The 17,607-nt window shown below is 48.8% G+C and overlaps 1 protein-coding gene across 2 annotated transcripts in view; it reads right to left on the bottom strand.

The window, feature by feature from the left end:
• Positions 1 to 17,607, bottom strand: part of gpr158a (G protein-coupled receptor 158a) — a 47,453-nt gene that overhangs the window by 13,997 nt on the left and 15,849 nt on the right. For both annotated transcript variants that reach the window (XM_062480034.1, XM_062480035.1), the window contains exons 3-5: positions 14,576 to 14,678; positions 12,921 to 13,147; positions 11,411 to 11,479 (exon numbers count right to left, since the gene is read on the bottom strand). In XM_062480034.1, the coding sequence (XP_062336018.1) occupies positions 11,411 to 11,479; positions 12,921 to 13,147; positions 14,576 to 14,678 (399 nt within the window). The remainder of the gene's footprint in view (positions 1 to 11,410; positions 11,480 to 12,920; positions 13,148 to 14,575; positions 14,679 to 17,607) is intronic.

The raw sequence follows: 17,607 nt of genomic DNA, 5'->3' as shown, positions 1-17,607 counted from the left end.
TCAGTGTGCGTGACCATGTGTGTGTGTGTGTGTGTGTGTGTGTGTGTGTGCGCATGTGTGTGTGTCCATATGCATGTTTGAGACTGTATGTGTGTGAATGTGTGTGTATGTGTATGTATGCGTATGTTTGTGTGGGTGTGCGTGTATGCGTGTGTGTGTGGGGGGGCAGAGGAAACGCTCTCTCTGTGTAATCCAATAAGGCTGTGCCTGCCTGCCCACTTCCCTGAATGTGAGTCCATTGGATTGATTAGCCCAACTGCTTCCGTGTAGATTAATTGCTCAGCAGTGTTTGAAGTAACTGTCTATTTGGACGTAATTAAGTTCTACGATCCTTGTGAAGGGAGCAGAGGTCTAGCTCAAACAGATCTGGATTGACTGGCCAAAAAAATCAACTAAAAGGTTTTATAAAGCATTTCATTTATCACTATCTTGTGTGGATTCCAATTCAATATTTGGTAGCCTCTGGCTCCAAGCCCCTCTCAGTTAAAACCAATGTAGCTGAATGTAGCCACTTTTCAGCACGTGGCTGTGAAGTTAGTCTGACTGGCTCTCCATGCAAACCTGCCTACACACTGTGTGTTCAAAGACAGGGGTGTAAAACCTGCACCCAGAGAGTGAGTGGATAGCTGGGAGTCCACGCTTAATAAGGTCAGGGTGGAAGATCCACTAAACATCCTGGTTCTAGTATACTAATCCACTAGTAGGCTACAACACCCGAGCACTGCTTGGAAATTGTGAACTTACAGTGAACGTGTCAGTGTTTTTCACATGACCATGAGCTTACATTATGGTAATCGCGTGGCTTTGACAGTAAAAGTAAATCAATGATGAAGCAAAAAAGGGATATTCCACGCTTTCACTCAATAGCTAAGTCAAGCTGAGTGCAAACATGGATGAGTTCTCTTCATGTTGGTATAGAGCCATGGAAACTTACTGAACTGATGCCCAAGCAAACATGACAACAAACGGATGGTCTTCCAGAACATAAAAAGGGTGAAAAAAAAAGATCTGAAAAAATAAATTATAATAATTATCTGTGCATTGCAGATGTGCTGCGATTTCCCCTGTGGGATTGTTCATGTTAATCGGATTAGCAGAGACTTCAATACGTTCCCCCAGGCTGCAGAGAAGACGCAGGCATGTGAATGTTTTTGCCAGCTAGGCGTGAGTCAGCCAGGGCCTCTTGGGGGACAGAGACCCACGTCGTCATTGGCTTGGAGTCACAGGGTAGCCAGACGCGACTTAGCAACACGGGGGAGCTAAACTACGTTCTGGAGAGCCGCTCAGGTGGAAAACCCTGCACTATACGCTCCCTCTGAGTTACATGCTACTTACATGTTTAATACACGGTACACGTGACAACAGCACACGCGCGTAATTGCAGGTACACATGCAAAATGGAAGTTGTTAAACTAGAAGGTCTTCACGGGAATAGTTCCGACCTCAGATCCTTGGTGCACTTGTGTGTGACAAGTCTTTATTTATATAGCACATTTCATACAAGTATTGTAGCTCAAGGTGCTTTACATAAAATCAATCAAATCAATAAAAACAATAATACAAGTGATAAACAATTCAAACAAAAATAAAAATCCCAATAAGATCTCTTTTCAAGAGAGAAAACAACTTTAAAAAGTAGGAAAACCCTTTTGAGATAAAATTACTTAAATGCTTCGGTAAAAAGGTAGGTTTTAAGCTGTCTTTTAAAAATGTCTAGAGTGTTTGCTTCCCTAATATTTATGGGTAATTTGTTCCATAGTTTTGGGGCGTAATTGACAAAGGCCGAATCACCAATCTTCTTATGACTGCTTCTGGTGACCTCTAATAGGCCTGCATTTGATGATCGCAGTGTTCTAGCTGGTGTGTAGTTTATAAAGGAGTTAGCAATGTAGCTAGGTCCTTGTCCGTGTAGAGCTTTGTATGTGAGGAAAAGGACCTTAAAGTCAATTCTGAAGGTAACAGGGAGCCAGTGTAAAGTAGCTAGGACAGGACTAATGTGTTCTCTCCTTTTAGTTTTGGTTAATAATCTAGCTGCAGAATTTTGAATGAGCTGTAGTCTTTCAGTGGTTTTCTTGGGAAGACCAGTGAAAAGTGCGTTACAGTAGTCCAGCCGGCTGGATATAAAAGCATGAATTAACTTTGCTGCATAATTTTGGTTTATGAATGGTCGTACCTTTGCTATATTCCTCAGGTGAAAGAAAGCTGTTTTGGTCACTTTATTAATGTGAGAGTTGAAATTCAAATCTGAGTCCAGGATTACACCGAGACTCGTCACCTCTGGTTTAAGACAGGGGGTTAAGCCTCCAAGATTCTTAATAAGCATCTCTCTTTTGGATTTGGGGCCACATAGTAGGACTTCGGTTTTGGACAAGGAGGAAGAGGAGGGTGGAGCCAAGGGTGGAGCCAAAAAGACAGAGCGATGAAAGAGAGAGGAGCGATAGAGAGAGATGAAGAGAGAGGAGAGATAGAGAGAGAGAGAAACGGAGAGGAGGGTTGATAGATAGAGACAGAGATGAAGAGAGGAGGGGAGAGAGAGACAGGGGGACAAAGAGAGAGGAGGAGATACCGAGACAGAGAAACGGAGAGGAGAATATATAGACAGAGACAGAGGAGAAGAGAGGAGGGGAGAGAGACAGAGGGCTGAAAAGGCGCTGAGCAACTGGCTGACGCATGCCTTCAGTCTAATGGGAATGAACAGGGCACAAGCAGGCAGCTCGGGTCACCATGGGACAACCAGGGCCACAACACCTTCCCAGAAAATGTCACATGCGCACAGCATGGGGCTCTGCCCATGTCTGGAATCCCAGATGTCATGTTTTCGCATTGTGGCTCTGCTTATTGTTGTTGGTTGTAGGTGTACAACAGTCCAGACAAGTGTGTATGACATACACCACTATGGTGTAGCTCCACGAATTATATAAGAAGCACATGAGTTTCTTTCTGGGCATTATTGTTCGTAGTAGTGGCAGTCGTTGTAGACCATGTTCTGAGAATCTTCCGGTCTACACTCTTTCCGAACCAGAAATGATATATTTTATGAAAGATAAGATCTTAAATATATCCCACTGGGCTCTCAACTCTCTGCTGTAAATTTGATCCAACATGATACCCTTCACCTCCAACACACACACACATACACACACAACCTCAACCCCCCAACCTTTCATTTTTCTAAGTTCTGCAGAAACCTATTCTCTTGACTAGCTCCACATTCTGGAGCAGCACTTTCCTTAGAAAGGTTTTTAAGAACAAGAGGGTGCTGATGTTTAAGCTGCCCTTAATACCAGCATGTATAAAGTGGAAGACCCATTCCTCCCTCCCTTTCTCCCTACTTACTTCTCTCTCTCCTTTTAAACCTTTCATTAATAATCAATGCTAAGTGCAGGGAACTTTTGACTCCGTCACAGGGGAATGTAAAGGGATAGGGTGTTGTATGTGTACGTGTGTGTGCCTGCCTGTGAATGTGTGTGTGTCTGTCTGTCTGTGAATGTGTGTGTATGATGATTGCTAGGAACCTTATACCTTAAGGACATCAGTATCTTTAAGACCATTATTAACATCCTCAGCTGCCCCGGTCCATCTTGCACTCTGGTTTCCTACCCAGACATTGGGCAATGGGTTTGGAAGGAGCAGAAAACTGAGCCAATGATCATATAGCTTCATCTCGAACAGAGTGAGAACGATCAACAAAAAACACGCCATTTTCAATTTCAAAAACAAAGATTGTTATTTTGTTTGTTTGTTTTTGAGGTGAGGTCCCAGGTGGGTGTGGGTGACTTGTTGCCCTGTCTCATCTGGTGACCTAACTCTCCTCCCTCCCTAACACTTCACCCCCCAGCCCTCCCCTCCAGCCCTCCCCACTCTCCTCCCTCCCTAACACAGCCCTCTCATGTGGAAATGAAACACAGCACAACTTGTTTTTCCAGAACCTGGGGAATCACACCACCACAATCCCTGAGGGAGAACTCCACCAAGAAAGGAAGAGGGACAGGACCAACACATACTTTCCTGGGGAAATGTTTTAAGCTGCCATTTAAAATGTCATTCAATATGAACATTACCGGCCTACATCAAACCATCCTGAGCCTTAGTCTCTAAGCGTGTGCATCTACCATACCGAAAGGTAACCAGTAACATCACATTGTAGATGTAAGAACGTTTCATTTAATCCACAGCCAATGCAAATTTTTTAAGTGTGAGAGGTCTTTGTTTATTGGTGCTTGCGTGTGCATGTGTTTACGTAATGTGGTTCCACTGCCTCCCAAGGAGAGACTGGGTAACGGTGCTGTTGTTCTGCAGCAGAGTCCAGACAGCAACAGACAGCCCAACAGCTTGACACCACGCTGTAGCTAGCATCGCTCCACTGGTTCTCATTCTCTGCTTACACATTACTGGAAGTCAACACAAAGCTGGCAAAGGGATCCGTGCATGTGTGTGTGTGTGTAGGTCTGTGTGTGTGTGTGCGCGTGCGCGTGTCTTCTCTGTGAATCATGCTCATGTGCAGGCACAAATGCCCCACTTCTTCAATCTAAAAGCACCATCTTTCTGCAGCTCATGTGCGTGAGCTGGCGGTGAAGTTGCACTTCTCCGAGCCTTCCCAGCCACGTGGGTCTTCAGAGGCTACAGCCTGAGCCACCAGAGAGTGAAGGGGCTCCACCCCCCACCCCCCCCACCCGAGGACAGCCCCCGTTAGGCATGGCCAGACAGGGCACAGCCTGTCCCCCTCTCCACACGTGAGAAGGCGGGAAGTCTCACAGCTGTGGTGTGACCAGAGTCCTGGGAGCTGAGGGCACTAGCGGTTAGCCCCTGTGAGTCGACAAATTATCGTCTTCATTAAAGCGATGAGGGTTTTTTTCGGAGTCGTTCATCTCTTCTGGATAGGGTTCCCAACAGCCCCGGATCCTTTCAGTGGGTGAGACTAGTTGATTATGTCTGTGTCGGTTACATTCTTTCCTGCGGCTCCTCTCAACTCTGGTTTCAAACCGTGAATATGCACGAAAGATACCATGACCCTGTAACAGCAACAACACAAAACTGAATGTGTAAGCGCCGACAAAATCAACGATGCAGTCACTAACAATCTTTCACTTCCGAAGACGAATCGTTCTATTCACAGTCCACGATCCTCCTTCTCATGCGCGGCTGGTACCCCGTTTCCTCCCCCCTCCCGACGCCAACATTCGACACCCACCTGGGTAATGCACAAAAAGTCATTTTGTGCTACAGCGCTCGCGATAATTAGCTCATGCATTGGCATGCTGAGGAGGTATCGAACTAATTAGAGACCAAGAGGGAGTGAGTGGATTCGGTGAGTACAACAACATGGCAAGCTTGCACTAACACAGAGTACCGGTGCATGTAATAGACCTGTGATGCGTACCCAATCAAGATTTAAATGAGATGGAGAGATCGATAGGGAGGGTGAAGTCCTGGGGGATTGATCCCAGTACAACGGCTACCTCTTTTCAAGGTCAGAGCGAGCGACTCCTGGGATCGATCTTGCAGCGTGGGTCACTCGAACTTTCTCTCTCGTTTGGCGTACTGTAACGCTACTGCAAAGACCGTGGCGTGGAGACACACAGTAATTCCAGGGCTTGACCTTCCAGTCGGAGACTAAGATTTCCACCTCTCAGACGAAGAGGCTTTAAATAATTAAAGGGTCGGGCTTCTCGGGGTGAGTTCTGTCTTTTGGAGTTGTTATTTCAGCTAGGAGGAGAACATTCTGGAGACAGCTTGTTGTCAAATCTAACATTTACTATTTAGCATCGTAACTAGTGTACAGACCATTTTCCTGACCCTGCCAGCCCGTGCCGTACCAAATTCAGACTTACATTTCCCTCGCCTTTACGAAAGATGTCCAAAATGTCTAAATATCTAACTGGTCGTGAAAACACAGTTACTCCAAAACTGCTGTTGTACAGCCTACGAGGCGTTCAAGGGGATTCTATTAACACCTTCCAAGTGGGACCTGAAATAGTTTGTCTAAGATGGTTGACTACGTAATGCCGAACTGCGATCTCATCCCACAGTCCCACTACCCAGGAGGGCAAAAAGAACAAATCACTCTGGTTCATTTCACATGTCTGCCTGCCTGTCCCTGTGCGAGGGCTGGGGAATGGATTTCTGTAGCCCGGGGGCCTATTATGTCACAACACACCTTTCACACCACTTTGAATGTTTTGACACAGCCTCTGCCATATCTGGTCCAGCCTCATGTCTGTCTCCTCCTGCTCATCACCTCCTCCTGATCATCGCCTCCTCCTGCTCATCTCCTCCTCCTGATCATCGCCTCCTCCTGCTCATCACCTCCTCCTGATCATCACCTCCTCCTGATCATCGCCTCCTCCTGCTCATCACCTCCTCCTGCTCATCACCTCCTCCTGATCATCGCCTCCTCCTGCTCATCACCTCCTCCTGATCATCACCTCCTCCTGCTCATCGCCTCCTCCTGCTCATCACCTCTCCCTGCTCATCACCTCCTCCTGCTCATCACCTCCTCCTGCTCATCACCTCTCCCTGCTCATCACCTCCTCCTGCTCATCACCTCCTCCTGATCATCTCCTCCTCCTGCTCATCGCCTCCTCCTGCTCATCACCTCCTCCTGATCATCTCCTCCTCCTGCTCATCGCCTCCTCCTGCTCATCGCCTCCTCCTGATCATCGCCTCCTCCTGCTCATCACCTCCTCCTGATCATCTCCTCCTCCTGCTCATCGCCTCCTCCTGCTCATCACCTCTCCCTGCTCATCACCTCCTCCTGCTCATCACCTCCTCCTGCTCATCACCTCCTCCTGATCATCGCCTCCTCCTGCTCATCTCCTCCTCCTGCTCATCACCTCCTCCTGCTCATCACCTCCTCCTGCTCATCACCTCCTCCTGATCATCACCTCCTCCTGATCATCACCTCCTCCTGCTCATCACCTCCTCCTGATCATCACCTCCCCCTGCTCATCACCTCCTCCTGCTCATCATCCCTCCCTACTGTCTCTCTGTTCCCCTGATTTCTGAAACAATGTGGAGCAGGGAGGGGGGGGGTCTGTGTGTGAGGGTGCGGTGTGTGTGCATGGGTGCGTTGGGGCATGGTGGTGTGTGTGTGGTAGGGGGGCGGGGAGTCGGAGCAGCAGCGATGAATCCATTTTGATATGAAAGCTGACACTTCCTCCCTCCCGGGAGAGACTGCCAGCGGTAGGGAGGTAATGGTCTCTCCCCTCCCGGCCCCCAGGGGTTGCCGTAGTGTAAATTACATCCAGGTTGAACTTTGCGCCATCAGGACCAGAGACGATCGCTCTAGTGTCCCACAATTCCCTTTCCACGTCATCTAGAGAAAGACTTTCGTTCCTGTGACAGACATGATCTGGGACTGTGTGTGCAGGGGTTAGTGTGTGTGTGTGTGTGTCGGCATGTGTGTAAGTGAGTTCCTTAGTAGGTGGCGGGCATACTTGTGTCTGCGCTCGGGCGAGTGAGTTATGGGGACACATGGAATCATAGTTCCCCTATCTGGGTCCCCGCCTCCATTTTGTACACCTTGATACATGTACAGTAGCTCTGAGAGTTTGGGTGTCATTTGAGGAGAGAAAAGCAAGAAGTTAAAATAACTTGCTTACCCACTCACACACAGTCTATTTCCTTGTTATTTTGTCCCACTCTATTGACACGCAAAGAGAAAGACAGAGGGAGAGGGAAGCAGAGAAAAAAACTGAGAGAGAGAGAGAGAGAGGGAAAGAGAGAAAAAGACAGACAGAGAGACAGCAAGAAAAAAGCGACAAAGAAAGAGGGAGAGAAAGAGAGCGAGAGACAGCATCTGTGGGTTGGAAAGGCTTGCGCCACGGCACTTTAGACAGGCAGGGTAAGCACAATCTGGAAGGGAGGGCAGGGAGGGAGAGGGGGGGAGGGCTCCAAACACGCACAGCAAACCTCCAGATCCACTTAAGGCAGATTGAAAGTGACAGAACAGCTTGGAGGGAAAGCAGAGAGGCTGGAGAGGAATGGCAGGCAGACTGGGTTTCATAGCCTGACGGGTCAGGATGCATTATCCCCTGGTCTTACTGTTTCCCATCAGCCCCCTGATGGGCTGGGACACCCTGCCAGACCCTGCCTGCAGCCCCTGCCTGCAGCCCCTGCCTGCAGACCCTGCCTGCAGACCCTGCCTGCAGACCCTGCCTGCAGACCCTGCCTGGGGTGGGGAGGATGGGGTGGTGCGAGGCTCAGGAGGGGTAGAGATGGGGGTGCTGGGGTGGGGCTAGGATCGAATGGGGTAGTGTACACGTGTGTGTATGGGTGTTATTGTTTGTGTGTGTGTGGACAGACAGTAGGATAGCTCCCAGAGCTTCTTGGAGGTAGAGAGAGAGAGAGAGAGAGAGAGAGACACGAAGGAACGACGCGCCCCACAGCCATCGGAGCGAGAGAGAAAGAGAGAGGAAGCGTTGCATGTGGAGACAGAAGACATGCCGAAGACATCGAGTGAAGTTGCATCTAGAAAAATCCACTTCCTGAGATACCAGCCTTGCCGCGTGTTCTCTTCTTCATAGCCGGGGCCCAAACACCCCCGTTGCCCTCGGTGAAGTGAGGACAAAGAGCAATCCTAACTCTGGTCTGTTTAGCCCCATCTCAGGATTTCAAGCTTCCCAAATAATACGGCGTGCCGAGACACAAACACAGGATTGGCGAGCTAATCCCGGGATCACAATGTGAATCACAAATGTGGGAGTCTGCTCTGCGATCTCTCTCTCTCTCTCTCTCTCTCTCTCTCTCTCTCTCTCTCTCTCTCTCTCTCTCTCTCTCTCTCTCTCTCTCTCTCTCTCTCTCTCTCTCTCTCTCTCTCTCTCTCTCTCTCTCTCTCTCTCTCTCTCTCTCCTCTCTCCTCTCTCCTCGGCCAGACGGAAATAGCCAGCTTTGGCTCTCCACCTAATTTGGTTTCTCTCTCCCTGCTCCCCTCCCTCCTCGTCGGAGGCAGGGGCTGAAGTTATTGCATGTGACACACTCAGGAGAAGGGGAGAAAGGGGAGATGGTGTGCCGGGGGAGGGAAGGAGGGGAGGCGGCGAGGTGAGGGGAGGGAGGAAAAAATTGCATTACTCCACAAAGCAGACTGACAAGGGAGGAGGATGAGATGTGTCTCTTGGTCCTTAATAACACAGGAATTATTGAAAATAGACGCAGCGGTCCTGGCGGAGGCAGAAGCAGCAGGAACCGGAGAATGTCTTCTCGTGTCTATATTTAGATTGGGGGAGTGATGTGTCTCATCCTAGCAGGCGAGCCTCATATCACATTCATAGGGGAGGCATGCAAATGCATCAGGGCGGAGATCAATCTAGCGTGTCTCGTGGACGCTCGTGTGCAGAAAAGCCCCAATTTTCACATGAAGGGACACAGAGATTCGTATCAAAATGAGATAGGCCGGCCTTGAAGGGGACTTGAATTTCAGTAAATCAATCCAGAATAAGGGGATTTCCAATCTGCGCGTTACATCGGAATTTCAATTTACACAAATACGGTCGTTTTTTTTTCTCTTTCACAGAGCGCATTTCGATTCACTGGTTGGACTGGAATGCTAGCTGTTATGTAAAACAGTATGGAAGCAGATGATGCTAGACCAAGGAGTTGCTGAGGAGCGTGGACCGGGTTACGCCAACATACCACAACAACAACCACTAACAATAAACGTCCGGGGGACGACACCCCACCAGAAGCCCCCGCTGCCCCCCATCCAAGAAAGAGCCTCCACCCGACCAATGCTGCAGCTCGCTTTTAAAGATTATTACTTTCCAGGACCTTGTCGCCGCTAATTGCATTGATTAGCTAGCTCTAAATCAGTTCACTTTAATTACATTTAGTCTCCTTGGCTAGGCCAGGCTTGTCGGTTCCCATGATCGCCACTAAATTGCAATTACCCAACGCCCCGGGCAGAAGTGAGGCCAGTGCACCATCACATCTGTGTAAATCAATGCGGTTGATGCGATGTGTTAGCGTAGCTCGCTCATTTGTGATCATAATCAGGGGCTTGAAATGTTAAGGCCTGATCTGTTCATTTGTCCAGTACCAAATCTTATTAGGTTTTTATTAATACAATAACATGCATGCTAAGTTGTTGGGTTGTCATTGGTGAAATGTATATCATATCTGCGAAAAGATATATGTGAGATGAACGCACTGATTTGAAAGCCTAAACCACCTTGTAGCTTGTAGCTCCACATCCAGCTCACATCTTGCCAACATGATCGGAAACAAAGGTTTCCGTGCAGCTTCACGCAGAACCTGCAGCAGATTAGCTGAAGTGTGGACATTAGGGCTGATGAGAAACAACATGACTGCTCTGCGTGTAAACGGCACCATGTAAAGGATGGAAGATGGAGTCAGGTGGCTGAGCGGTGAGGGAGTCGGGCTAGTAATCTGAAGGTTGCCAGTTCGATTCCCGGCTGTGCCAAATGACGTTGTGTCCTTGGGCAAGGCACTTCACCCTACTTGCTTCGGGGGGAATGTCCCTGTACTTACTGTAAGTCGCTCTGGATAAGAGCGTCTGCTAAATGACTAAATGTAAATGTAAGATAGATACTGTGGGTGTTGCAGATCGGAGGTCTGCAGAGCTTCCGTGCCCATTAACCGTGAGTGGCCCGGTCACCAGATGGCAGCTATCACAGGTTGCTGGGTCTGTTGGCCCATCCATCTCACCGTTACGGCAGGGCACAGCCGTGGATGGGATGTTTGTCTCTGCCAAACACACACCGTGGCTGTGAAAACACTGCTTATCTCATCACATCAGAAATAACGTTTAATGATTTATAAGAGAGAGGTTCGGGTGTCCTGACGTGACCAACATTCTCTAGTGTGCCGCGCTGCGTGTGTTGTACAGTAACCTTGCTGGGAAAAAACATCTATTGAATGAACTCTTGAATAAATATACAGCAGTAAAATTCATCCATCGTTCATCATTTTATGAGTTGTTGGATGTTATCAGAGCGTGGGTCGATCCATCTTATTAATTATTGTAAAATATGACGGTGCTGTGCAATACTAAACACACACACACCTACGATAAAGGCATAAGATAAACGACAGGGAAAGATGATTGCGTTGTAGTGACTCTGGTAAGTCCATGAAATATCATGGAAATGAAACGTGGCACGACCCTCTCCCGCACAGCGACAGCAGCTTAAAGATTGACTCAGGTAAGTGTAGAGTACATTTTCCAGTCTGTCGCACCGTAACCTGAAGAACACAGCTTGGTTTGGGACGCCATGTGCACACTTCCTCACACACACACACACACTACTACACACACACACATGCTCCTACACACATGCACACACATACTGTACACACACAGACACCTATACTGTACACACACACACTACTAATACTACTGCACACACACACACACACACACACACACGCAACTCAAAGAGTATGTGAGACTTACTGGGAAGTAGAGAAGCAGGGTTCCACACAAAATGGCTTCCAGCAAGACCAGTCCGGACGCTCGTATGCTCTGAGGGAAACACAATAACAGTATTACTGGCTTCTGATCAAAAAAGCATACCACGATGAAAAACAAGATGCACATTCATATTCGTCCTATTAGAGCACGGCAGATAGATATGAATGAAAGGGTATTTTCCTGATGTAGTGAACTTGTTTTTTCACTAAAGAAAAGCAGCAACTAAAAGCTGTTGCCCTGGGCCTCTGTCTTAGAAGGATTCACCCTTTCATGCTTTTTCTATGCCGCTTCTATCGCTCTCGTATCCTCCGCCAGTTGACAGAACGCTTGAGGGGGTTCTCAAAGAGCTCCAAACAGCTGGGACTTCCGTTTGAGCGCGTACATATTGTGCAAAGCACCCAGCGCATATCTATACAGGACGACAGACGCTCATCATCGAAACCCTTTCTAAATGAGCTCTGGCCTCACCACGACACCCCCCAGTCTGTTCCTGACAAACGACGATATGGGGGAACCTTGCAAACACCTAATAGGCGCTACGTCTGTGTGCTTTCATTGACGAAAGTGTCTGATCCGTAGCCTGGAACACAGATGCGGAGTCTCTCTCGGAGACGCCCGAGCAGCAGAAGGCCTGCGTTCCTCGTCAGGTGAGAGCGTTAGCAGGAGCGGATCGAGTCCTGACACTGCTGCTGGGGAATCTTCACAGGCTAATCCTCCCATTTCTCACACTCAAGACAAAGCCTTTAATGAAGCCAATTATTGGACAGAAACAAGCAGCTGCTTAGGTGACACACTAAGAGGATTTGAGAAGCACAGTCAAAGGTCCACCGTGGTGCGGAAAGTGTAAACTAGCTCAGTAGTACAGTGTGGGACTATTTAAGTGGCTATCAAACGGTGCCAGACCATGCATGAGTAATGCATTGTATACTTTATATATAATCACTGACTCTCTTTTCTGGCACCGGGCTACACATCCATATTCAGGGTTCCCGGCTGGTCCCTGTCCAAGGTCCTGAATCCTGGGTGATCAACACTGTCAGATGTGCCGTTTGAAAATGAATCCAAAGCGCTGCTGAAACCGCCGGCCACATATGGGATCAGATGATGTGTTGTGCAGAGCAGCACTTTGATGTCCTTAAGGCCAGACACACATCCAATGAGATCCAGATGGGCCGTGTGTTATGAGCGCCATCTGAATGTTAATCCCACACAGTGCCTTCCATTCCTCACCAGTCACTGAATCCAGGGGAGTAGGTTTGTTTTCTAATGGGGGTGGGACAGCTTTCTTTAATAACCACGGAGGATGCGGCTATTAAAACAGCCTATACTCCGCAAAAAGTGGGAGGGACAGATTAGCCCTGTTCAAAAAGGGATTTGATGTATAACGAGCAGCACTTTGCGCACAGCAGTTCCTCACGTCAACCAATAACAACATCACAAAAACCGAGTGGCGACGACGTACAACCCCCCCCCCCCCCCCCCCCGCTGTTACCTTGTTCCTGCGGTAGCGGTACACGACCACCATGCTGACGAAGCTCAGCAGCATGCACAGGGCCTGGAAGGAGAGCACGGCCACGCGCAGGCCGCCGTCTCCGCGCGCCACGCACGGCGTGTCGTCCTTGCAGTAGGCACAGCCGTCCCGGCAGGGCAGGCAGTCGCTGGACGAGCCCTCGTCCGCGTTGGGGCCGCTGTCGGAGGCTCTGCCCTTCGTGCCCGGGTCTGTGGGACAGATGGACACAGCGGGGGACACTGTGAGCAGGTGACATTCAAGCCAAGTCCTGTAAAAAAAACATTTCACCTTTCAGAAAGTCTGTCTGAAACGTATGAAAGATACACGTTTGAGATATACTGGATTACGTTATTCGGATTAGCACGGATAATGCTTTGTTGATAATTACACCCAAAGTGATATTCTGATTTGGATGATTTGAGCACTTTTCCTTCAATCTACACAGCAGAGCTTGGATTTGTGTGCGAGGAGATGGTGAACCAACATTGTTCCTCCTTGTTCACTCTCTGGCACGACGCAGAGAGATGGGGATTCTCCCCTCAGAATACACATGGAGAGTACACATGGCTACAGCACGCAGAGACATGCTAGTGTTGCTCTATCTCTCACTCTGGGGACTGCTTGAGACTGCTGGGCTGGAAGGACAGCCTTGAGGAAGGGCAGGTGAGGGGGGGGAGGGAGGGGGGGGGGGTGGATGGATGGGGTGGGATGGAGGGAGGGCTCGTTGGATGAAAATAGACAGTCATGGGTGCTCTCAAGCCTTACACATGACAGACAGCCTGTTTTCTCACCCGGTTACACCAGTATACAATAACATGGGACCAAAACCTTTCGAAACAGCCATTAAAAACTATTATTCCTCCCAGTGTTCCACTTTCGCTGCTGCTTTAGAAGACAGTGACTCTGCACATGCTGATCCCGTGGAAGCGGCCCACTTATCTCCTTAGTAATGACTCACAGCTCCTCTCCCTGGCTCCCTGTCTAAGCAGCTGACTCATATCTGATCCAACTTCTCCCACACGTAAGCAGGCTAAATACACGGGAAAGAAAGCACAACGGAGGGATGAAGAGAAGTCAAAATGGCCGGTGTGTTCTGCTGAGGAGAGCGTGGAGGGTTCCCTCCAGGGATTAGGAGGGTTGGGCTTGGTCCCAGAGGCTCTCCAGACTGCCGAGGGAGGCTCTCCTCTCACTTGGATCACATTACTCTCATGTTCTCTCTCTTTCACTAACACACACGAATGCAGACACACTCAAACACACATCCACAACCCCCCCCACACACACACACACACACACACGCACACACACGCACACACTACAGCCTCCCTCCAAAAAAGAGGGGAGTGTTCAGTCCCTCTGACGAAGCTCGTGCTGTGCTTTTCTACGTGCGACGGAACAAGTTTGGATGTGGAGGGAGGAAGGGATTTGGGGATGAAGGGTGGAGGCAGACTGCCGGAGAGAAGGAACAGAGAGTGCAGAGGAGCAGAGGGGGGGGGGGGGGGGGGAAGGAGCGGAGGGGGAGAGGAGCAGAGGGGGAGAGGGGGGGGGAGAGGGAGAGGAGGCACGTGTTGGCAGCATCTGGGGAGCCATGTTACTACAGTGTAAACAAAGTTGACATCATCTTTCAGAAGTCTTACTTTTGAAGCCGTTGACAGACACTCTGTTGGGGTGGTAAAAACCTGCTTTGCAGTGACAGTTGTAGTTGTCCAGCACAAATCCACGACCACGCACTGGCAAGCACTGTGGAGAGAAAACAAGAGGAAGAACCATTCTGATTACTATCACAGTTATATGTATTTATAATTATTTATGATCATTTATGTTTGAAATGTACAAATCGTTGTCTTCAAATTTCAGCACCCTCCACAACCTATTGAACAAAAAACGCTTCGTGACACAGGACATATTTCAAAAAGCTGGGTTGTAATCAATGTACAAAATGTACAATTCTGAAATTAATTTTAAAAAATCATAGATAAAATAGTATAATAATACATATACTTGTTCAGGTTCAATCACTCTCTCTTTCTCTCTGTCGAAGTGTACGTTCTCCAAGTATTGAATTAGCTCCCTCTCTCTCTGTGTTGTCAGAACAGAAACCAATGAGGGCTGTCCAGGCATATCCCAGGCAGACTGTCTACGACGTTATGCCAAATTACAAGATGTATTAATATCTCAATTAAGATCAGGCTTTTTTCACTGGCTGAATTAGGGAACTATTAATTAACTATTTCCTCTGGGAAGTTGATTACATCTTCTGTCTGTCTGGGTAACATTGGGTCACTTAGACAAAACGTTATGCTCCGTGTTCTGCTTATTATTTAAACTCCTGCGGTTGTTCCAGGAAGTTGCACCAGACGAGAATAACCTTTAAGATGAGGGTCTCAGGAGCAGCACAGAGGCTGAAGACAAACGGTTCCGTCTGAGGGCCCTTGAACGCGCTGTGAAGCACGGTCCCAGTGTTGCTCTTCAGAGGGCCGGTCTGAGCATGTCTGAAGAGGGAAGCTATTCCTGGATGTGTCTCAAGGTCTGGGGAGCTGAGCCAGGCAGCGTCCACTTTAAGCTCCTGGGAGGCGGTCCACAAAGAGTAATTACTGGGTTTGCCTTTACCGGACACATTTTTCCCCCCCAAAAAAACGTTTTTTTGACAGAAGTGACTGAAGCACGTAAAGCAATACACAACCCTGCCCAAGACCAACTCCCCAGAAAGAGCTCAGCAGCGCGTAGGATCATGATTTAAGTCACAACTTCAGGAATAATTATGTTTCATAACCAGGGTCTTCTCACAGAGTGGCTGTGAAAATAAGAAAAGCACAATAAACAACATCAGTTCAACAAACGACATTGTTCCCGCTTGTCATTGCTCTTCAACAATGCCATTAAAAGACACTATTAAAAATAGACACCACTACTTCCCTGAAGTAGAGATTTCGCAGATGCACCTAAGTAGTGATGTCCTTTGGGACCGCTTTGGTCCCAGACAACACAAAGGAGCGTGCCAACCTGCTCAAGTTCTCTCAACCCTCCTTACAAAGCTCCTAGATGCTCCTGTTCTTCTCACTGGTTTAAAGCACAGCCAAGGGTCCTCTCCCTGGTGTGTCTGAAGCAGAGCCAACACAGAGCCAAGGCCCGTTTGCCTCGTGGGCTTCTGTTTGATCTGCAGAATATAGGACAAATCGGAACACTTATAGAACCTCTCTGGTTGCTGTGTCACCAAAGCTGAGGAGAGCATTCCAGTGTGCTGAACGTGTTACTGCGTAAAGTAGGATAACGTTGGATTTCAACGCTTCGAACGTATACGCTGCCGTAAAACCACAGAACTCGGAATGCTGCGACACCAAGGCCGAGGGGAACGTTCCGGTATGACGACATATGACCGTGTAAAGCAGGATGGCTTTTGACGGCGCGGCTTTGAACGCACGCTGCCGTGAAACCACTGAACTTGGAATGGGTGTTTTGACTCTGTGAAGTGACTCGGCGCCGGAGTCAATTCCTCTTCAGTGTGGGGCTGAGCCGACAGCTGGCAGAGAGGACTCCCGTGTACGAGCAGGGCTGCGCTCTGCCACTTTCAATGCAGTCACTACACATTAGCCGGAGTAGACACAAGACAGAGAAGAACAGAAGAGAGAGGGGGAAGGAGGAAGAGTAGAGTGTGGCGTGTGTGGTAGTACAGTGTGTGAGGGCCAGAAATAGGATTCTGGAGCCCAGGCAGAGCTCTCTGCTGGGGTGATTGATGGCGCACCGGGGCAGAGAGTGTGTTGGAAGGAGAAGGAGGCCAGATGGAGCTGCCTGGCTCCTAGCTACCTGCCATTAGTCACATGGGATTTGAGGAGAAGCGGACCAGGACCAGGACCAGGGCCAGACATTTTCTCTACCAATGGGCTGTAAGACTAACCTCTCTACAGGGTATCTTCAGGGCTGTCCACGTGGGATAAAGACAGGCACAGCTAATGAACTCCAGCCAGGTGACATTAAATACCCTACAGTTCCCCATACTGGTGCTCTGATCTCTCATATACATAACACCTGTGGGTGTCTGGATAGGATCCATATCACTGGGTGAGAACAGCGGCGCCGGTTCCTGGCCTCCCCAGGTCTCCCTCCAAACGCCAGCACTCACTATTTACATCCCAGCTGTGGCAGCTGTCAGTCACACACCTCCGACGCGCTAATTGCCATGGTGACGTGTGTGACCAGGAGCGTGAGGATTTTTACTGGAGTGCGTCACGGTGTAACGCTGAGGGGGCAGGGATGGGGGTGGGAGGGGGGATGGAGGGCTTCTGAACGTCCATAGGAGTCAGAAACAGCCCTTGCTGGCTCTTACTTAAACATCATTATAATGTCTTAGAAGGAGCACACTGAGATGCTATCTTAACTTTGCCTCACGTTTTTGAAGGAGCTCTCCTGGAAAATCAGGGGTGCTTGAAGGAAAGATAGTGAATGTTAAATCGAAGATGAGAAGCGACCTCGACTTTTTCCAAATGCAAAGTATGAGCATGTGTCTACAGTATGTCTAAAAATAGATCAGTAATGACTGTAAACTGCTCGCTCTCGCGCTCTCTCACTCACTCACTCACCCACACACACACACACACACACACGCACGCACACGTCGATACACACACATACAAACACACGAACGTCAATACACGCTCACACACACCTTTCC

Source organism: Osmerus eperlanus, chromosome 15 (assembly GCF_963692335.1).
Source record: "Osmerus eperlanus chromosome 15, fOsmEpe2.1, whole genome shotgun sequence".
NCBI lineage: Eukaryota > Metazoa > Chordata > Actinopteri > Osmeriformes > Osmeridae > Osmerus > Osmerus eperlanus.
This window is presented reverse-complemented; position numbering and strand designations above follow the sequence as displayed.